At 38.8% G+C, this 18,094-nt stretch overlaps 1 protein-coding gene across 2 annotated transcripts in view; it reads right to left on the bottom strand.

The window, feature by feature from the left end:
• LOC144605743 (paxillin-like) overlaps positions 1-18,094 on the bottom strand; it is a 112,446-nt gene that overhangs the window by 32,230 nt on the left and 62,122 nt on the right. Inside the window, exons 1-2 of one of the 2 annotated variants that reach the window (XM_078421258.1) lie at positions 12,268-12,339; positions 3,107-3,333 (exon numbers count right to left, since the gene is read on the bottom strand). In XM_078421258.1, the coding sequence (XP_078277384.1) occupies positions 3,107-3,333; positions 12,268-12,298 (258 nt within the window). In that variant the 5' untranslated portion in view covers positions 12,299-12,339. Of the gene's footprint in view, positions 1-3,106; positions 3,334-12,267; positions 12,340-18,094 lie in introns of those variants that run through there. The other variant, XM_078421259.1, reaches the window with a different exon arrangement.

Below are 18,094 nucleotides of genomic sequence, written 5' to 3'. Positions count from 1 at the left end.
AACATGGAACAAACAAAAACTAGGAAACGTACTGAAGAAGGGTCTCTGGAGAATGGTTACTCTGAAAATGTTCATTTAACTATTTTCACATGCTGAAGATCTTTCTGCTCTCATTCCACATTCTAATAACCCACCATCAGTAAAAAATAGCCACTAAATTGCTTCCCTGTTCTTGGCATCTAACTGTGTTTCAATGCTAACAGTCTTATTTTCTTCACATTTTCCTTCTCAGCTGTTTTGAAGGCATTGAAAATATCAATTGACCCACCCTAAAGAGTAACAACACAAATTTTCAAACTTTCTCAAGTCACCCAAAGTCCAAGAAAATTTGCTGCTGTGCTATTCCGATGATTATATTACTCTTCTCAGAGGATTTAAGGAAAATAAACCTGAATTACTCAATCTTGTGCCTTCAAACATAATTAATTTCTTCCTATAATATATTCCTCTCATGTGTGTCTTAAACAGAGAAGTTTATTGTTTTATCACCATCACTCCTATGTTTAAAAGTCTGTCTGAAATCGCAGATCTCTTTCCCTTTGTACTCAGTAAGAACATTAACTTTTATGCATATTTATTTGGTACTCTTTTACACAAAATAATACTGCATAAGGAACCTATCTGCTATCCAATCCATACCCATGTGAATTCTATAATTCTATCTAACCTCCTGTACATTGAAAAACTACTATCAAAAAGCTTCAACATCTCACTGTAGTCAAATTGATTGCATGAATAACGAACAAAAAGTCACAGTTCACAGCATGGCATATATCATTGCCTACTCATTTAGAATATGAAAAATATATGTTCCCACAGCCTCAAGATTACGTTCTTTTGTCTGAAGAAGGGCCTCGACCCAAAACGTCACCCATTCCTTCTCTCCAGAGATGCTGCCTGTCCCGCATTTTGTGTCTATTGACGTTCTTTTAAATGTTATTTGCCTCAACTTTTTATAATATCTTATTTGGCGCCTTTATCAACTACCTTCTAGGAATTCATCCACATAATATTCACTGTCTTCTCTTTATTACTGGAAAAAAGAGATTTCAGAGGCATCTCACAAGATTTTAGAAGCCAAACTAATCAGCAGAAAAATCTCCTTCGACTCTTGGCAGTACTTTCACGTTCCATTTTGCTTACATCCCTTCTCCCATTCACAAAGACTTAAGTTGACACAAGGTTCAGAAGATCCAAACACTTGTCTCACCAGCAATCATAGAACTAAATTATCACTGCTTTCAATTACAATGGAAGTTGTGCTCAAAATCCCTCTGCTGCAAATTATTTCATTGCAAGGAATTTAGTTGAAGATCACTCATTCATTGTAGCATTGCATCAATTTATTTTGCCAACAAAATGTATTCTTGGGTGCAACACATGCCCAGAATGAAACACTTGGCAGCCCTGCTAGAATTCCATTCTAGGGAATTAAAGTGTAATTTCAAAGGAAGAATGTTTTTCCTGGATACTGGCAATAATGCCAAGTTGTTTTGAGTTCAACTTTGTTCTATAATGGAACGAAGCTGTTCTGAATGACTCAGTGGAAAATAGGACTAAATTCAGAGATACAAACTGGCAGATGATTCAGTATATTCAGTATGCTTTCAATCTGTTAAGTTTCTGTTCAGAATTCAAAGTCTCTTAAATGCCATTTATGGCCAAATGACCCATGATTAGCCCTATAACACACCGATTCATATTCCCAGATGCATCACAGTAGGACCACCATACTTTAAAATTGCACAACATTCAATGTACTCCCATTATTTTGTGTACAAAATATCACAGTTATGTTTTATCATGGTTGCAAGACAATAAAGAAAAACTCTCCACTTCACAACCCCAACTGAGAAATACTTCTAGATGACACAAAACAGCATATGTGCCAAAAATGTTTATTTTTCATTTTACAGAAACTAAGGGAACCTCAGCGACATCAAGAAGGCTTTCAAGAAACACTTTCAAATAAATTGTGGCAGTTAGCAGCTCTTAACTAATACCTATTTTGAGAATGAAAATCTACCCACCAGTATGCTTCATGCACTGGAAGGAATAAGAAACATTCGAATCTGGTATTAACAGACAGTCAGAGAGGGAAGGGAAAAATGGCAAGATTGGCAGTGTTTAGGAAGGGTCAGGAAGCTAACATATTGTGGGGGGGGGTTAAAGAGGATGAGTTTCTGGGCGGAGATTGCCATGGTGTTGAAGGTCTGGAGATTCATAGGTGCAGCAAAAAGTCGGAAGCATGTGGGCACATTTTCACCTATCTGGCAGAAGACCCAGTCTGGCATTGTGCTGAGAAGTGCAAACTACCCCAGCTATGCTCACTAATGGGAACTCCTGTTACAATGTGCTTTGATTTTTTACAATGCTTCTACAATAGCATTGCAATGGGAATGAAGTCATCCCATGCTTCCCATGCGTTAAAATCACATAATTGCCACAAAGGTGACTCATGCCTGGTCAAATTCAATCCAAGAAAAAAGTGTTCAATTTCAAAATGTTGAAGAAAAATAACGCATTGTGCAACTAACTTTCTAGACAACTGTTTTTCCCTTATACTGTCATGAACTGTTTATTGAAGAACTAGATCAAGTGGACCCGTTGGGACCAAACCTCTCCTGCATTGTTGCAGCACCCTCCCCTCCCCCTCCCCCTCCCCTTAGATTTAAACTTTAAAATGTGAATAACTTTAAAAATATAACACCGATTTCAATGAAACTTCTTCCATCATCACCAAAGGAATGACAGAGTAAGATGGGCCTAAAATTGTCGCGCTATCGTGGACCGTTTTGGCTGTAGTTCAGGAACAAACAAACAAACAAACAAACGAGAGTTTTAGTACATGGATGAGAGCTGTACTTAATTACTTGATGAGAGAGGTCTATTTAACTTGGGGCAATCTGAGATTGTGATAACTTTATTACGTTAACTCCATTAATAATCTAAAAGAGGAAGAAATAAAGCAGCATCAAGAAATGTGGACTGTTCAAAGTCCACGGGTCGTCTAGTAAGAAATTAAAATGGGGGAGAAATTGAGGGGGGGGGGCAAGGAGGAGCCACAAAGCAATAATTGCACGGACAAATGATAGCTCACACCTACCTTCTGGTGCTGATATCGTGAAACAGAGGGTTGCCTTTGTTCAACTGAGTCGATGATTACCCCATTCAAAGCATCAGCTGAGGGAGGTGGTGGCACTGGTGGGGGAATGGATACTTCCTGGCAAACATGGCTTCCTGTTGGATAGGAGTATGGGGTCTCCTCTGGGATAAAAATGGGTCTTTTTGAAATCTGTGAAGTTGTTGACTCTAGGTCAGCTAGCAGAGCATCTAAGAGAAAAAGTAAGGATAATTATGTTATAGAGATATAATTGCTATTACATTGAAATGTTGTGCAAAACAAAATGCCCTTTATCCTATTATTCATATTAGCTCTCTGAAACAGCTATCTGTAGTCTTATTTTCTGCAGAATCTTTAAAATACATTATTTTTCAAACATTTACCAATTCACTTAATCATATTGTGCATCCATGCCTCAGAGGGCATTAATACTCTAACAAGCCACTGCAAAAAAAATAAAGATGGAAATGCTGGAAACATTGATGAGTTAATTTATTACAAACACTCAATTGAAAAATGTTGATGATATTTCATTTTAACTTATTTTCCCGATAGAAAGAAACTTATTTAATTAAAGTACTTCAGTCTAATTAGAATATTTTTGAAATGTCACTTATTTAATAACAAATAAATATTCTCATTTGATGACCTTACAAATGTAGGTTAATTGACTGGGTAAATGTAAAAATTGTCCCTAGTGTGTGTAGGATAGTGTTAGTGTGCGGGGATCGCTGGGCGGCGCGGACTTGGTGGGCCAAAAAGGCCTGATTCCGCGCTGTATCTGAAATATGAAAAATATGAAAATATGAAATAAAATTCTCACTTTTTTTGCAAAAAAATCATTTTTTTCTCATGACACCTGGTCGAAGAAGGGTGAATAATTAGTTTTTGGAAAATATACCACTCGTGAGAACAGAAATGCAGCAACTCACTAAAAATATTCATCATACCAGCCTTCAACAAGCAATTAACACTCTTATTACTTCAACATTTATGTGGGATCCAATGGAAAATCTAAATTCAATGTAACAGTAGAATCCTTAATCCCAGTGAGAAAATCTGTCTAGAATGCGAGTATTAATAATTGCATTACCATTATCATCGGTCCGAAGGATGGATCTTGCCCTTTCCTGTGTCATAGCAGACAAGGAACAGCTTTGACCAATCTACTAACGTTCATTAATACCTCCCATGTAATTATATTATTCCCAAGGCATAATAAGTAGGCATGAGCATTGCAATGGTCATTATAAACTTAAATTAACTCAACCTATTGTGAAACCTCGCAGTGCTGCCATGGTATATCCCTTAGCCGCTCCTCTATTCCCATAATTTCAATTCATTCAGGTAATAAAATGTGATAAAACAATGTAAATGAAACTGGAAAAAAGACAAGTGAACAGAGAGACAATTCAGTTCGACCTCTCAGAATGGAAATAATATATTAAACTCAGAACGGAGAAACAATGTACTGCAGGTGCTCTTTTTAAAAGACACAAAAATGCTGGAGTAACTCCGTGAGTCACGCAGCATCTCTGGAGCATCTTCGTCAGAAATGTTGCCATCTCGCTGAGTTATTCCAGCACTTTGTCTTTTTTTAAATCACATTTTGTACACTGGCCAACTATTGACTATTTTAACTGAAATTTTCCAGGTATATTATATATACTCATTTGCATAAATAAGCATAGCCTTTTCCAGTACATCCGCGATGGCCCATTACTGAACTCCTCCCAGGTAACACTTTCTTGTTTTGCTGTATAACTACACTGGTCTCCATCTCACTAAACAAGTTCAGGAAATAAAGTGGAATTAGAAATACAAAAGGAGTTTGACTGATTTCCTAAATGCTTTTAGCTCAAATTGTGCTGAGATGGAATGTGCTGATGTAGAGTAACCTAGGGCATTCCAAATTAGTTAGATGTGTTTCTGCACCTTTGGCTGAAATATATTTTGCTTTGCAAGTTGCTGAAACTGCAAGCTTGCTAATTGCAGAGAGGGCAACAAAGCATCTGGATCCTCAGTGAACAGTGAGACCAAGAATGTACCTTATTAACCTATGTGATACAAAGATGGAGAAATATACCAGAACTCCAAGGAGGGTGATAGAAGGGGCGTATTTCAATCATGAAACAGTAAGAGCAACAATCATGAAGTTTGAAAACACGAAAACCTTTTTTTAACATTTTAAACATTGTACTTTTTAAAAACTCCAGTTGATTCTGAAGTAATAAGACCCCAGGCTTTTAATTCCTTTACTAGGCCAGAGGTTGAGTGACAGTCATTTACAATAAATCACAACTTTAAGAGGGTACATACAACATCAACCTCTGGACAAAAATGTCTGTAGAGAGATTAAAGGGCAATTCACAGCGAGGATCTGGGCAAGTTGCCATCTTCCCAAAATAGCTGGCATACTGTCAAGCAGCCTGTGGTAATTCACAATTCACGAGGTACTTTTTCATTGATGTAGGCTGCTAGCTTACTTGCACATTATCAAGTATGCACTGTTCGCATCACATTATCTTTTCAGCAAATTCTGGCATGTTATTAATCTATGAGCTTCATCACACAACCCGAGAAACAATTGACAGTTTAAGTAAACTGTCAGAAGCCAAAATAATTTCACATGAAATGGATATTAGTGCATGGATTTGCTTGCCTTCCTCATGCAAATTATGACACTTTCTATCTATTGCGCAAGATATGCTTTGTAGCATTACATGATGCAGGGGCTGGATCACCCTGACAAAGAAGGCCCGCCGCCGGCTACGGGAGTCAAGATCGCCCAGTCAACGGAAGGTTAGAGGGCCCCGACCGCTGGAGGACAAAGAAGGGAGAGATTGAACTTTTTTCGCCTTCCATCACAGTGAGGAATGCGGAGGAGTCACTGTGGTGGATGTTCATGTTAAAATGTATTTTGTGTGCCCTGTTGCTTTTTATTGTTATGACTGTATGGCAAATGAAGTTCCCCGTATGTTGCAAAAAATACTTGGCTATTGTGATTCTGTGATTGTGATCTTACGACCAACAGAACTTGGAAAAGCTAATGCTGAATCAAAACTTAGAAGATTTCAACCACCCTCGGGTACTTATATCCCGAAGGAAACCAAAATCCACTTGAATTTATATAGCAAACTCAACATTATGAGTATTATGAAACACAAATTTGACAATAAGCAACATGGTAAGAGATCAGGAAGACACCTTGGTCATAGAGGTAGTGTCAATGAAGGAGAGAGATTTTTAGAAGGGAAATTCCAGAGCTTTGTGACATGCCAGTTGAAGATACAGTGAATCAATAAAAATCAGGGAATGCAAGAAAATTGGTAATGCAAAGATATCTGGAAGGTTTATGGGGTTGAAATAAGTTGTAAGAATTGTTCTGAGGGATGGCAGGGTCGAATCTACTGAGGCAGCACATTGATCAGAATTTAAAAAATCAAGGCATTCTTGGAATGTAGCTCAATTTAGGTTTGCTGACACAAGCATTATGGATGAATGAGACACAACGACAAAACAAAGGCTGCCATGTTTTGGATCAATACATGTCAATGCGGGCTAACGGGAGAATGGCGAGGACAACTTTGGAACAATGGTAAGAAAGGCATGGATGAAGGTTTCAGCAGCACATGAGTTGAGGCGATGGCAGAACTGAAAATGTTGAAAACCAGTGTACACAGTTTTAGTGGAATTTGTATAAGTAAACACAGCAGTGTACACAGTTAACAACTCAGCTCCATTAAATAATATCTAGCCTCTAAACCACCTGGCTAAGTTTCAGATGGTGTCCAGGAATGGATATGGTGAAGATCATCCCTCATCTGCGCGCCAAAGAATAGAGTCCAAACTCTCCCTATAAATAGCTCAGGCCTTCCACGTTCTAGCAAAATAATCCTAAATCTTCTCTGCACTCTTTCCACCTTAACACCATCCTTCCTCAGGTACTTCCCGAGGCTATATTTCCAAAACACCCTGCTCTGGTAACAGTTCATTGGGTATTGAAGGCTGAGACACAGCTTCCACTTTTTAATGTCACTGGTAGTCAGATACAAAAGAAAGCATGCAATTTATAAAATTAAGCTTCTTTCAAAAAATTTAAGCATTTTATTGTATTCAAAACATAGTAAAATGCCAATAAATAATTACAACTTTTAAAATTAAATAAATAACTCACCTGCACTTCCTTTTGTCCACTGGGTATACAAAGCCATCATTTGCATTTATCTGAAAGCCTGCCCAGATATAAAGCTGAAAGCAGAAGTACTGCATTCAGATGCAGACTTCAGCAAATCAGTGGATCATCAGGTTCACTGGCATCTAACTTTCAGGGTGTCTCAGATTTAACTAAGAAAGAAACCCTCAGGCACAAATAGCTCATAGCCAGCAGTTCCTTTTGGATTCACTGGCTGCCAGTCAAAGTGATTCAGCTGGCAGAGGCTTCATCTGATTTGAGCATTTGCTGACAAGAATCTAGACTCCATTTTGTGGTTATTATTTTTATGCTGACATATGATTATAACATTACGGTAATCATAGCACAGCTTGAAGTACATCCCTCAGCTATGATGAAGGGCAGATGTCAATCTGATCTATTAACAAGCATACAAACTCAGCAGTTATTTTACACACTCCACAAACCGAATTGCTTGTGATCTTGGGTTTATCTTATCTTAACTTCAGCTCCACATTTATGCATGCTCCCCATAACCTAAAAAAAAAAGAAATCTGTTTATTGCAGCAAGGAATACATTCTCTGCTGTATTCTCTGCCTCTTTAGGGTGTAAAACTGGAAATTCATGATGTTCTGAAAGTAGCAAGTACTTTTTAATCTTACAACAGTAACCTTTTATTCTTAAACTATGCCCAGGGCCTAGATTCGCTCCCGAGGGTAAATTCCTTGTCAAGATCACTCAAAATCTTACATTTTCAATAAAAATCAACATTCATTCTTCTAAACTCCACTGAGTAAGAGCCCAATCTGCTCAAGCTTTCTGTCTAAAACAACACCTTCTTCTGTACCACAATAAATATTTTCTGAACTGCCTTCATTGAAAGTCTGTCCTTCCATAAATAGAAAACAGAATTACAGAATACAGAATAGCTTTATTGTCATTCGTTTTACCGAACGAAATTAATTTGCCAGCAGTCACAGAGCAAAAAAACAAAGAACACACAACCCCAACACAAACATCCATCACAGTGACTCCATACACCCCCTCGTTGTGATGGAAGGCAAAAAAAAAATCCTCTCTCTTCCCCCATGCCCCTCCCACGGACAGACAGCTCTACCCCTACCGAGGCGACCTGCACAGCCCCCGCAAGGAGATGGAAGGTCCCGTGGCCGAGCCGCACCGGGCGCTGGAAAGTCCCGCGTGTAATTGTGTGTAATAACACAGGAATGGCCTCACGAGTGTTCTGTAAAGTTGCAGAAAGGCTCCCCCACTTTCAGACTCCATCCCCTTTGCAAGAAAAGCTAACATTCCATTTGTTTTTCTAATTATTTACTGAACCTGCATGCAAAGCTTTTCTTTCATACTGGAGGACACCGGGATCCTTCTGTACAGCACTATTCTGCAGGTTTTCTCAATTTAAATAATACAGTACACATTGTCAGATAAGACTCCATCTACCAATCCTCACTTAACCTATCTATACACCTTTGCAGACTCTTGGCATCTGAATTTGTTTTCCTACCTATATTTGTATCAGAAGCAAATCCAGCTATATTTACACTCAATCACTTCATCCATATTGTAAATAGTAAATAGTGATTGGAAATAGTTGAGGTCCATCACTCACTCACCCGACTAAACACAGCTTGTAAATCTAAAAATATTATCTATTTATTCTATCTGTTTTATGCTAGTTACCTAAACCTCTAATTATGTTAATTATTACCCCAAAGCCACAAGTAATTAATTATTGATAACCTTGTGTACATCTTCTGGAAATCCAAATGCATCCATTGAAACGTAGACACAAAGTGCACAGAAATAGCCCCTTTCAGCTCAACACGTCCATACAAACCACGATTCCTATCGACACTAATCCCATTTTCCCACATTAGGTTCCTCTTCACCTGTCCAAACTTTTTGTAAACATTGTAACTCTATAAGGCTTCATCACCTCCTCTCAGTTTCCCCCCCCAGATATTAATCATCCTATGTGTTTAAAACCTATTTAACAGATCTCATTTTAATATCACCCTTCTCGCCTTAAACCAGTACCCTCTAGTTCTCAACTCTCTTGGTCTGGGCAAAAGATTCTGACCATGTATACAATCTTTATCCTTGATCATTTGATGAACCTCTGTAAGGTCCTCCACAACTTCCTTTGCTCCAGTGAGACTAAACCGAGCTTATTCAAGCTCACATTTAACCAAGTAAGATATTATCATTGCATGTAGTTGAAATAAAGAACTACAGATTATGGTTAATACTCAAATGGATCACAAAGTGCTGGAGTAACTCAGCGGGTCAGACAGCATCTCTGGAGAACATGGATAGGCGATGTTGGGACACTTCTTCAGACTGATTCAGTCTGCAGAGTTATTCCAGCACTTTGTGCCATTCCATCTTAAAACTGCACCAGCGAGCCCTTCCTCATCAGACTGTTGTTGCGGCTCATGTTGTAGCCACAGTTGGCTGCCCTTTCCTTAGACTGCTGCCAACATCAGGATGCGCTCGGTCACCATGGGGCTCCTTTCCCTCTCACCAGCTGCCGCTCTTCCTTCGCTTTGTCCGCACCCCGTCCACTGTCGCCTTCTCCTCTCCCACAGCTGCCAAGTACTTCCAAGGTGGAATATGTTGCAACAGGGAGAGAAGAAAGCGGCGGCAGTGGATGGGGTGTGGGGGAAAGAGGCCGAGTGGACAGACCAATGAGAGAAAGAGGGTGAGCGGTGGAATAGACAAAGCAAAGGAAGCATCAGCAGTTGGTGAGAGCAGAGGGAGCCCCACAGTAACTGAGTGCATCCGGGTTGTGGCAGTAGCCTGAAGAAAATGCTCTCTCCATAGGGCTACAATGTGAGGCACAACAATAGTCACATCAATGGACCGTGCAGTGGGTGACGAAGGGCTTGCGGGTGCACCTTGCGAGCCAGGGGTGGCGTCGGAGGGTCTGATCGCCGTAACTAAAAACTGTTATAAAGAGGCTCATTAAAACAAGTGTTTACTGTATTGGAAGGATATGAGAGCACTAAACCACTAGGCTTTATAAGGATATTGCCAGGATCTATGAATGGTAATTAGGCAACAAGACTGGTGAGTTTGAGCTGTTTTCTTTGGAATAAAAGAAGATAAAGGGAGATTTAATTGAGTTGCATAAAGCTATGTGGGATCCAGAGAGAATGAAGAGGAAGAAGCTATTTTCCTCAATGTGGACATGGATTTAAATTAATTTGTACATGGATTAGAGGGGAACTACAATTTGTTTTCTCCACTCAAAGTAGCAATGGGACTGAAGTTCTCTGAGGGTGGCAAAGTCCTTATTAATGAAATCCTTATTTCATTTGCTAGGTGCCTGTTAGATTACTGGAATATTGTAACCAACAAGACTATGAATGGACACCTGAGAAGTAGGAACAATAAAAAGAGCAAATTTTTGCTGGCACAGAAAAAGGCCCAATGTTCATGTTTGCTCCATAATATTTTACAGTTCAATTGTTCTAACCTTGCCAATTCTGGTGGCTGAGGAGGAGGGTGAAGGGGTGGAAGGTGTTTTCAAAATTTCAAAGAGATTATAACACATTTAATTTCTGCACAACCAAATCCGAATTGTTTTGACAGCCAATCTTATTTGTTTTAATCTATGTTTACAGCCACAGAAAAACTATTGAGTTGGCTGAATTGCTTTCAAGATTGGATATTCTTCATACATAAAGCAATGGAATGAGCCCCCAACATGTCTACTCAGACAGATTGTGGTGTTTGACAGAGACTCATCCATTGATTCACGGGAAGAATCTATCTAGTTTCAAACCCTCACAAATACAATTCAAATTAATTGTAAATATCTTGGGAGCAGCAGCTCTGGATAAAATACCACTGCTTTAGTAAGATTTACCACGGTTTAAAAAGACCAACCAGTCTAGACAACTAGTTCATTGACAATTATTTGATTTTCTAATTTATAAAGAAAGTAGTTCAGAAAGCTGTGTATTGATGTCTGAACTTTATTTTTTCTTTTAAAACACTTAGTTGTTTAAAATTGTATATGTTTATTTGAAATGCCGATGCTTTCCCAGGTCAGGTGGACATCATAGAAAGTATAAGAAGATAACTGCAGATGCTGGTACAAATCGAAGGTATTTATTCACAAAATGCTGGAGTAACTCAGCAGGTCAGGCAGCATCTCGGGAGAGAAGGAATGGGTGACGTTTTGGGTCGAGACCCTTCTTCAGACTCTTCAGACCCTTCCTCAGACATCATAGAAAGTTGTATCATAGGCAATACAATTCACTTCATAATTGGGAGTAAAAGCATTGCAATATATGAACTGTTAAACCATAACGGGGCTTCAGGTGGAAGAGTTTCACAGCTAATGAATAAACCAGCAACCACAATGTGAAATACAGTAACTTGAAACATTGCAAAGATAGACACAAAATGCTGGAGTAACTCAGCGGGACAGGCAGCATCTCTGGATAGAAGGAATGGATGACGTTTCAGGTTGAGACTTTTCTTCAGACGGAGTCTGAAATATTGCAATACCTACTACCACCATGTGAAGGAGCTCCATTTTTACATACCCAGTATGCTTGGTTCCTCTTTTGGACTGAAGCCAAGTACAACAGCAGGCCAGATGAAAGACTTGAAGATTACTTCTGATTTTGCAACCAGAAACTGCTGTATTGTTATTTTATGATTACTGAGCATATTTCAACTAAAGCTAGTTAAGTACCAAGTAAAGTCTCTGAACCAAGTTTTAACCAAATCCTAGCATTAATATCAAACACTCTCTTAGTCATTACTTCACCTTTTCAATACTGCTTCCTTGAGATAGGAAGTAGGGTTTGACACTGATCTCCACAATAGAGATCACATTCATGTGAATTGAAAACATCTGTTGATGAATTTCAAAAAGTGCAGCATAGACTCTCCTCCAATTTAGTAACTTCGCCAACATAATAAAACAATCCATACCTGATCCAGAACATTTGACCACATTACCCATTGTTGCTTACGGTAGCATGCAGTGCATAAATTAGTTACATGTTTTTCCATTTACAAAAAAGTGATAACGCTTCAAAAAGTACCACTTTGATGGTAAGATGGCGTGGGATTTAACTGGTTTGAAACTTTCTCACTTTTTAAACTTGTACTGCAATCAAATTAGCTATTCTCATTTTTCTGACATAGCAGTGGAATCCAGACTTCAAAAGTGATTCAGAATCTTGAAACACTGAGCAAACGGATACTGGACAAAAAACAAGTTATTTGGTTATCAATCAAAAACAGAACTTCCTCTGGCCAGCTGCCTGCTACATAACACCCTCAGTTTTGACACTTTTCTTATTAAAGTAAACAGTACAGACCCAAGCATAACACACAGTATTTCCATGTCAGGGGAAATGAAGTATAAACCACAGTCATAATTTCTAAATAACAATGAAATTATTACAGTTCATCTCTTTTACTCAGCAGAAGCACTTGGCTACTACGGTTACCACACAATTGTGCAAGTAGATAGCTTTCATCAAGCAGTCTATGAGTTACAACATCAGTACTTTACAGTAAAATTGGCCAACATTAAGGAAGCCAAATAGATGACATTCTCCACATGCCTTTTGAAAAGCATACATTCTTGAATGTAAAACCTTGGATCACCAGAGATCCTGCCTCAGATTTGGATCAATAGTAAATGGAGAGAAACTAAATACCAATGCAATGATGATGGAATCTCTTGTCGAAGCAATGGAGGATTCAAAATGGGGTGCACTAATGAGTGATGTCCAGCTCCATATTTTTCAGGTATAGCTTCACACACAGAATGCCTGTTGAAGCCTGTAGCTTCATGTGCCACATCTCATGTTCACTGAAAGTCACCTTGCAGATAATTCTCCCATTGTCAGCTACCCTTCCAACCTACATGTTAAGTTAATATGGTAAGATTTTAGAAAGGCCTTTACTGTGTATTTAAGGAATTTCATCTGCCTACCCTTACTTGTGTGGCATGACAAATGGGACAGATGAGGATAAATGCCAGTGTTTTAAAATGCAGAGCTCTGAAGTTCTGCAGACCATCAGCTGCAATGTACACCATCACGGTCTGTAACCTCTATTGCACTTCACTCTTTTGCTATAATCAAGCCAAGGGGTCAACCCCGGTTCAATGAGTAATGGGCAGTAACAAGCATGCACAAAATGAGACGCAAATCGAGTGAAGCTGAAACACAGGGCTAAATAGCTAAGCAATCCTACAATTGCCAAATCAAATCTTCCTGAATCATGGTGAACATTTAGACAGCTTTGGAACAGCTTCACCGTAAACATTCCTTTTCTCAACAATGGCAGAGTATCCGAATGCTAAAGACATAGCTGAAGCATTCATAACTATGCTCAGCAACAAGCGCTAAGTGAATGACTATCTTAGCTTCCTTTTGAGAGCTTTTATCTTCACAGAAGCCAGTCTTCAGCCACCCTGTTGTACTCCACATGTTATCAACCAACGACTGAGCAATAGATACAGCTAAAACTATAGTTACCCACTCTGAATCATCAACCAAGTGTTGGGAAATATCAACAGCTCTCTAAGCAGTTCTTATTGTAATCTGCTCAGTGATGCCAAGTTTGTACTTCTCTTCAGACCCCATCAAAGCCTTAGGTTAAACAGGAATCAAGTAATACTTTGAAAGTGGGTAAAATTAAATAGCCCAGATGAAATATATCCCAACATGTTAAATGTGCCTGGCAGAAGCCTGAAACCTACGGACTGAAATATTAGAGTTGTTACCTTTCATCCCATTTAAAAAGAAAGTGTACTTGATGGCCTGTGACCTGATGCTGGAAGGTGGAATTAATCTGAAGGTAGATCGCAATTTTTCAACAGACATAAACATGATCCAGTGAATAACCTCTTTGTGTCATTTTACAAATGTTACTATGCTCCTGTGAAGGCTGAAATGTGAGGCCTCAAGCTAGTTGAGTAATGATGAAGAATTCAACAGAGAGCTAGATAGAGCTCTTAAGGATAGCGGAGTCAGGAGGTATGGGAAGGCAGGAACGGGGTACTTATTGAGAATGATCAGCCATGATCACATTGAATGGTGGTGCTGGCTCGGAAGGGCCGAACGGCCTACTCCTGCACCTATTGTCTATAATTGGAATTTACGCCCAGAGCAGGCAAAATTAACATGGAAAATTGACTAAACAGGTCAATAGTGAACTAGCTATATCAAACAGGATCTTAGGCAAGGAGCTGACAGGAAAATATGTAAATGCATTCCAAGCTTCTAACCACAAGCAACTGACTTTAATCACAGAGTGAAGCAGAAACCGACAACAATGACAGGTTTAATGATTAGCAAAAAGTAGCTCAAGATATAAATATTGTATCGGAGGTAGCCATTCAACACTGTAACCAGACTCCAGAGTTCAAAGTCATGTATAAAGTACTTTCATCATGAATGCCAGATCTCGTGTACCAATTACAGTCTGCAACATGTAGGCTGCCATTTATTATTATTATATCTGGTTCACCTAGCAGACCTTACTGCTAAAATAAAAGGGTGATACACAGTTTTGTTTGATTGCTGATTCCCCTTTGATGTTCATAAAAATATAAAAACTGATTAAGCATAATTAAGTCATACGCTGTCTATTCCCCAGTTTTATTATGATTAATTCAATAAAGCACAATGTTTTAGAATACAAGAATCAGCAAACTGTCGAAAGTGACCAGACACAAAGCTTTAAATTCTACTGCCCAAGGCCCAGTTGCCACCTCCAGACTCCTGCAATTCACGCAAGGGTCACAGACTGCTAACTTCAGCACAGGCTAACCCACGCACTTCAGCAGGCAAGGGAAGCCTTGGGATTATTGCTGGGGGACCTACCCATTGCTGCAACCAGAGTTGCGCAAGGCTGAACCTTTGTCCCATTCCTCTTCCTTACCATATGTCGCTCCTTGTTGATCTCTTCTTTCATTTGCATTCAGATGACATGCTGCTCTGGCTATCGACCACCATTTTTGAACGGCTCATTGGTTAAACTCATTTATTCACGTATCTAGTTTTGTCCAAATTAATATTTCTAATTAAAAATCTTACATCTTATATATTTGACTCTCATCACAAATTATTAGTTTTAGCCACCAATACCATTTCCCTTCTGTTTTGCATCCAACAACTCAAACTGAATCAAAATGTTTGCAAAATTAAATTCTTCTGGATCTTGCTACAAGGATCCAACCTCTCCATTTTTTAACTCCAACGACGACACTAAATATAAGTAGCTGCTGTTCAAATTTCAGGATTTTAGGCAGTTAAACAGAAAGAAAGAAACCATTACCTTGCTCAACAAGAACACTGCAACTTAATTCAACTTGCATAATTAATTACAAAAGAATATGCACATTTTGTTAGAATGGTTCCTACATTGAGTCTGAAGCAGGGTCTCGACCCGAAACGTCATCCATTCCTTCTCTCCAGAGATGCTGCCTGTCCCGCTGAGTTACTCCAGCTTTTTGTGTCTATCTATCTTTAATACATTTAGTTAGATCATCTTTCAGAAAACCTGGAATTAAGATGATCATAATGAAGATTATTTGAATTCATATATAATCAGTTCTGTAGTTAAGAGCTCATCACAATATATATATGGTTTTGAGTTTTATACTGCTGACACAAAATTCCACGGCCACTACAGAAGAACGTGTTCAGCCTACTTTATTACTGATCATGTAATCCTGGGCAGGTTACTCTCATCCTCAGTTCATTAGAAGACATCAAATTCCTTTCAGAAATAGTGAAGAACAGATCGAGAGTAAATGAACACTTGAAAGAAAAGGACATATTTGAAAGATAGTACTGCAGAAATTAGTGGACTAAAATTCCAGAAATTCCAATAAATTTCCAGAAACGCAATGCCTGCTTTCCATGATTTCAAAAAGATTGGCGATAGAGGTTGTGTTCGTTCTAATTGTCATCTGCCAAAATTCCATAGATTCTCTAACAGCTTCCACAAATTGGAAAGTAAGAAAAGTCAGTACGCCATTCATTAACAAAGTATGAACATAGAAATTGGGAATCGACAGATCAATTAGCCTTTTAGTCGCAGTGGGGAAAAGTTCAGAATCTATTATTAAGGGAGTGCTTATAGGACACAATCAGCACAGTCAATCTATTTCTGAAAGAAAAATCATATTTGGCATGTCTATTAGAATGCGAGGTTGTAATTAGCAGAATAGATAAGTATATGGTATGTCTGAGCTTTCAGAAAGCCTTCAATGACTTGCCGTGCCTGACATTATTAAATAAAATTAGACTAATGCAACTTAAGGTAACATACTAGTGCCAACTGGGAAATAATGAAAAGACAGCAATAAAAAGGGTGAGAGTAAAATAATGGGGTGTCAAAGAGTTCAATAAATGATCCTCAGATATTTACAATTTATATCAACAGTTTAGATGAAGGGATCAAGTATAATATATCGAGGTTTGCTGATGATACAACGATGGGTCACAGCATGAGTTCCAGGGGATATAAACAGTCTAATCGAATGAAGAATGACAGAGTAGATGGAATGCAAGAAGGAAAAATATGAAGTCATACATGTTGATCCCAATTATATTTTTTTAAGTACTTTTAAAAGAAAATTGATTATTATGGGAAAGTGGCAGCGATATCAATGATTAACTGTGATCCCACTGAATGGTGGACAAGCACAAAGGGCTGAATGGTTTACACTTGAATGAATTTCTCATATTACAAGTGTGAGAGAGTAAAGATCACTCAATGTAGTTAGATAGAGGAGATACAAGGAGACTGCAGACGCTGTATCAAAAGAAAGGAACTCTGCTGGAAGAACTTATTCGGCCAGCCAGCATCCATGGACAGAGATAGGCAGTCGCTGTTTCTAGTTGATACCCTTCATCTGGACAGATGAAACCATACCTAGAATAATGCGTGCAGGTCAGGTCCCCTGTCCCTGGGAAAAGATATACATGCAGTTGAGTGAGTACATTGAGGATTCAGCAGATTTATTGCGGAGATTTGGGGTGGGAGGGAAAGGAGTATTGAGGATCGTCTACGAGGATAGATTAAGCAGCCTGGGCTAATATTCTTATTTAGAAAAATGAGAAATTATCTCAAAGGTGGACACAAAAATAATTTAGAAGGAACTTTACAAGGCAGTTGCAGGGATGATCTTTCCCCTGGGTGGGGTTGACAAGAACCTGAAGTCACAGTCTTAAAATAAGGGACCAGGCATTCAGAACGAGAGAGATTTGTTATTCTTGCTAATGATTTTTTGCAGTTATATATTCAAGATTGAGAGATCGCTTGATTTTTAGATGTTAAATAAATCAAAAGATATGGGGCTGGCAAATGAAAATGGTGCTGAGGTAAAAGATCAACAGATCAGTCTGTTCCGATTGGCAGTAACACTTCTTCTTCAATAACTATCAGTACGGGTGCACCTCAAGGCTGTGTGCTCGGTCCCCTGCTCTACTCACTCTATGCTCATGACTGAGGATACAGTGCGAACTCCATCTTCAAGTTTGCCGACGACACTACAGTTGTTGGACAAATTACAGTTGATGATGAGTAAGAGTATAGAAGTGAGATCGATTCACTGACCAAATGGTGCCAGCACAATAACCTGGTCAGTAATACCAAGGAACAGATTGTGGACTTCCTCTTCCAGAGGAAGGATGTGAACCCAAAACCTGTCTATATCGATGGGACGATGGTGGAGAGTCAAAAGCTTCAAATTCCTTGCCGTGCATATTTCTGAAGCTCTTTCCTAAAC

Source organism: Rhinoraja longicauda, chromosome 25 (genome assembly GCF_053455715.1).
Source record: "Rhinoraja longicauda isolate Sanriku21f chromosome 25, sRhiLon1.1, whole genome shotgun sequence".
Classification (NCBI taxonomy): Eukaryota; Metazoa; Chordata; class Chondrichthyes; order Rajiformes; family Arhynchobatidae; genus Rhinoraja; species Rhinoraja longicauda.
This window is presented reverse-complemented; position numbering and strand designations above follow the sequence as displayed.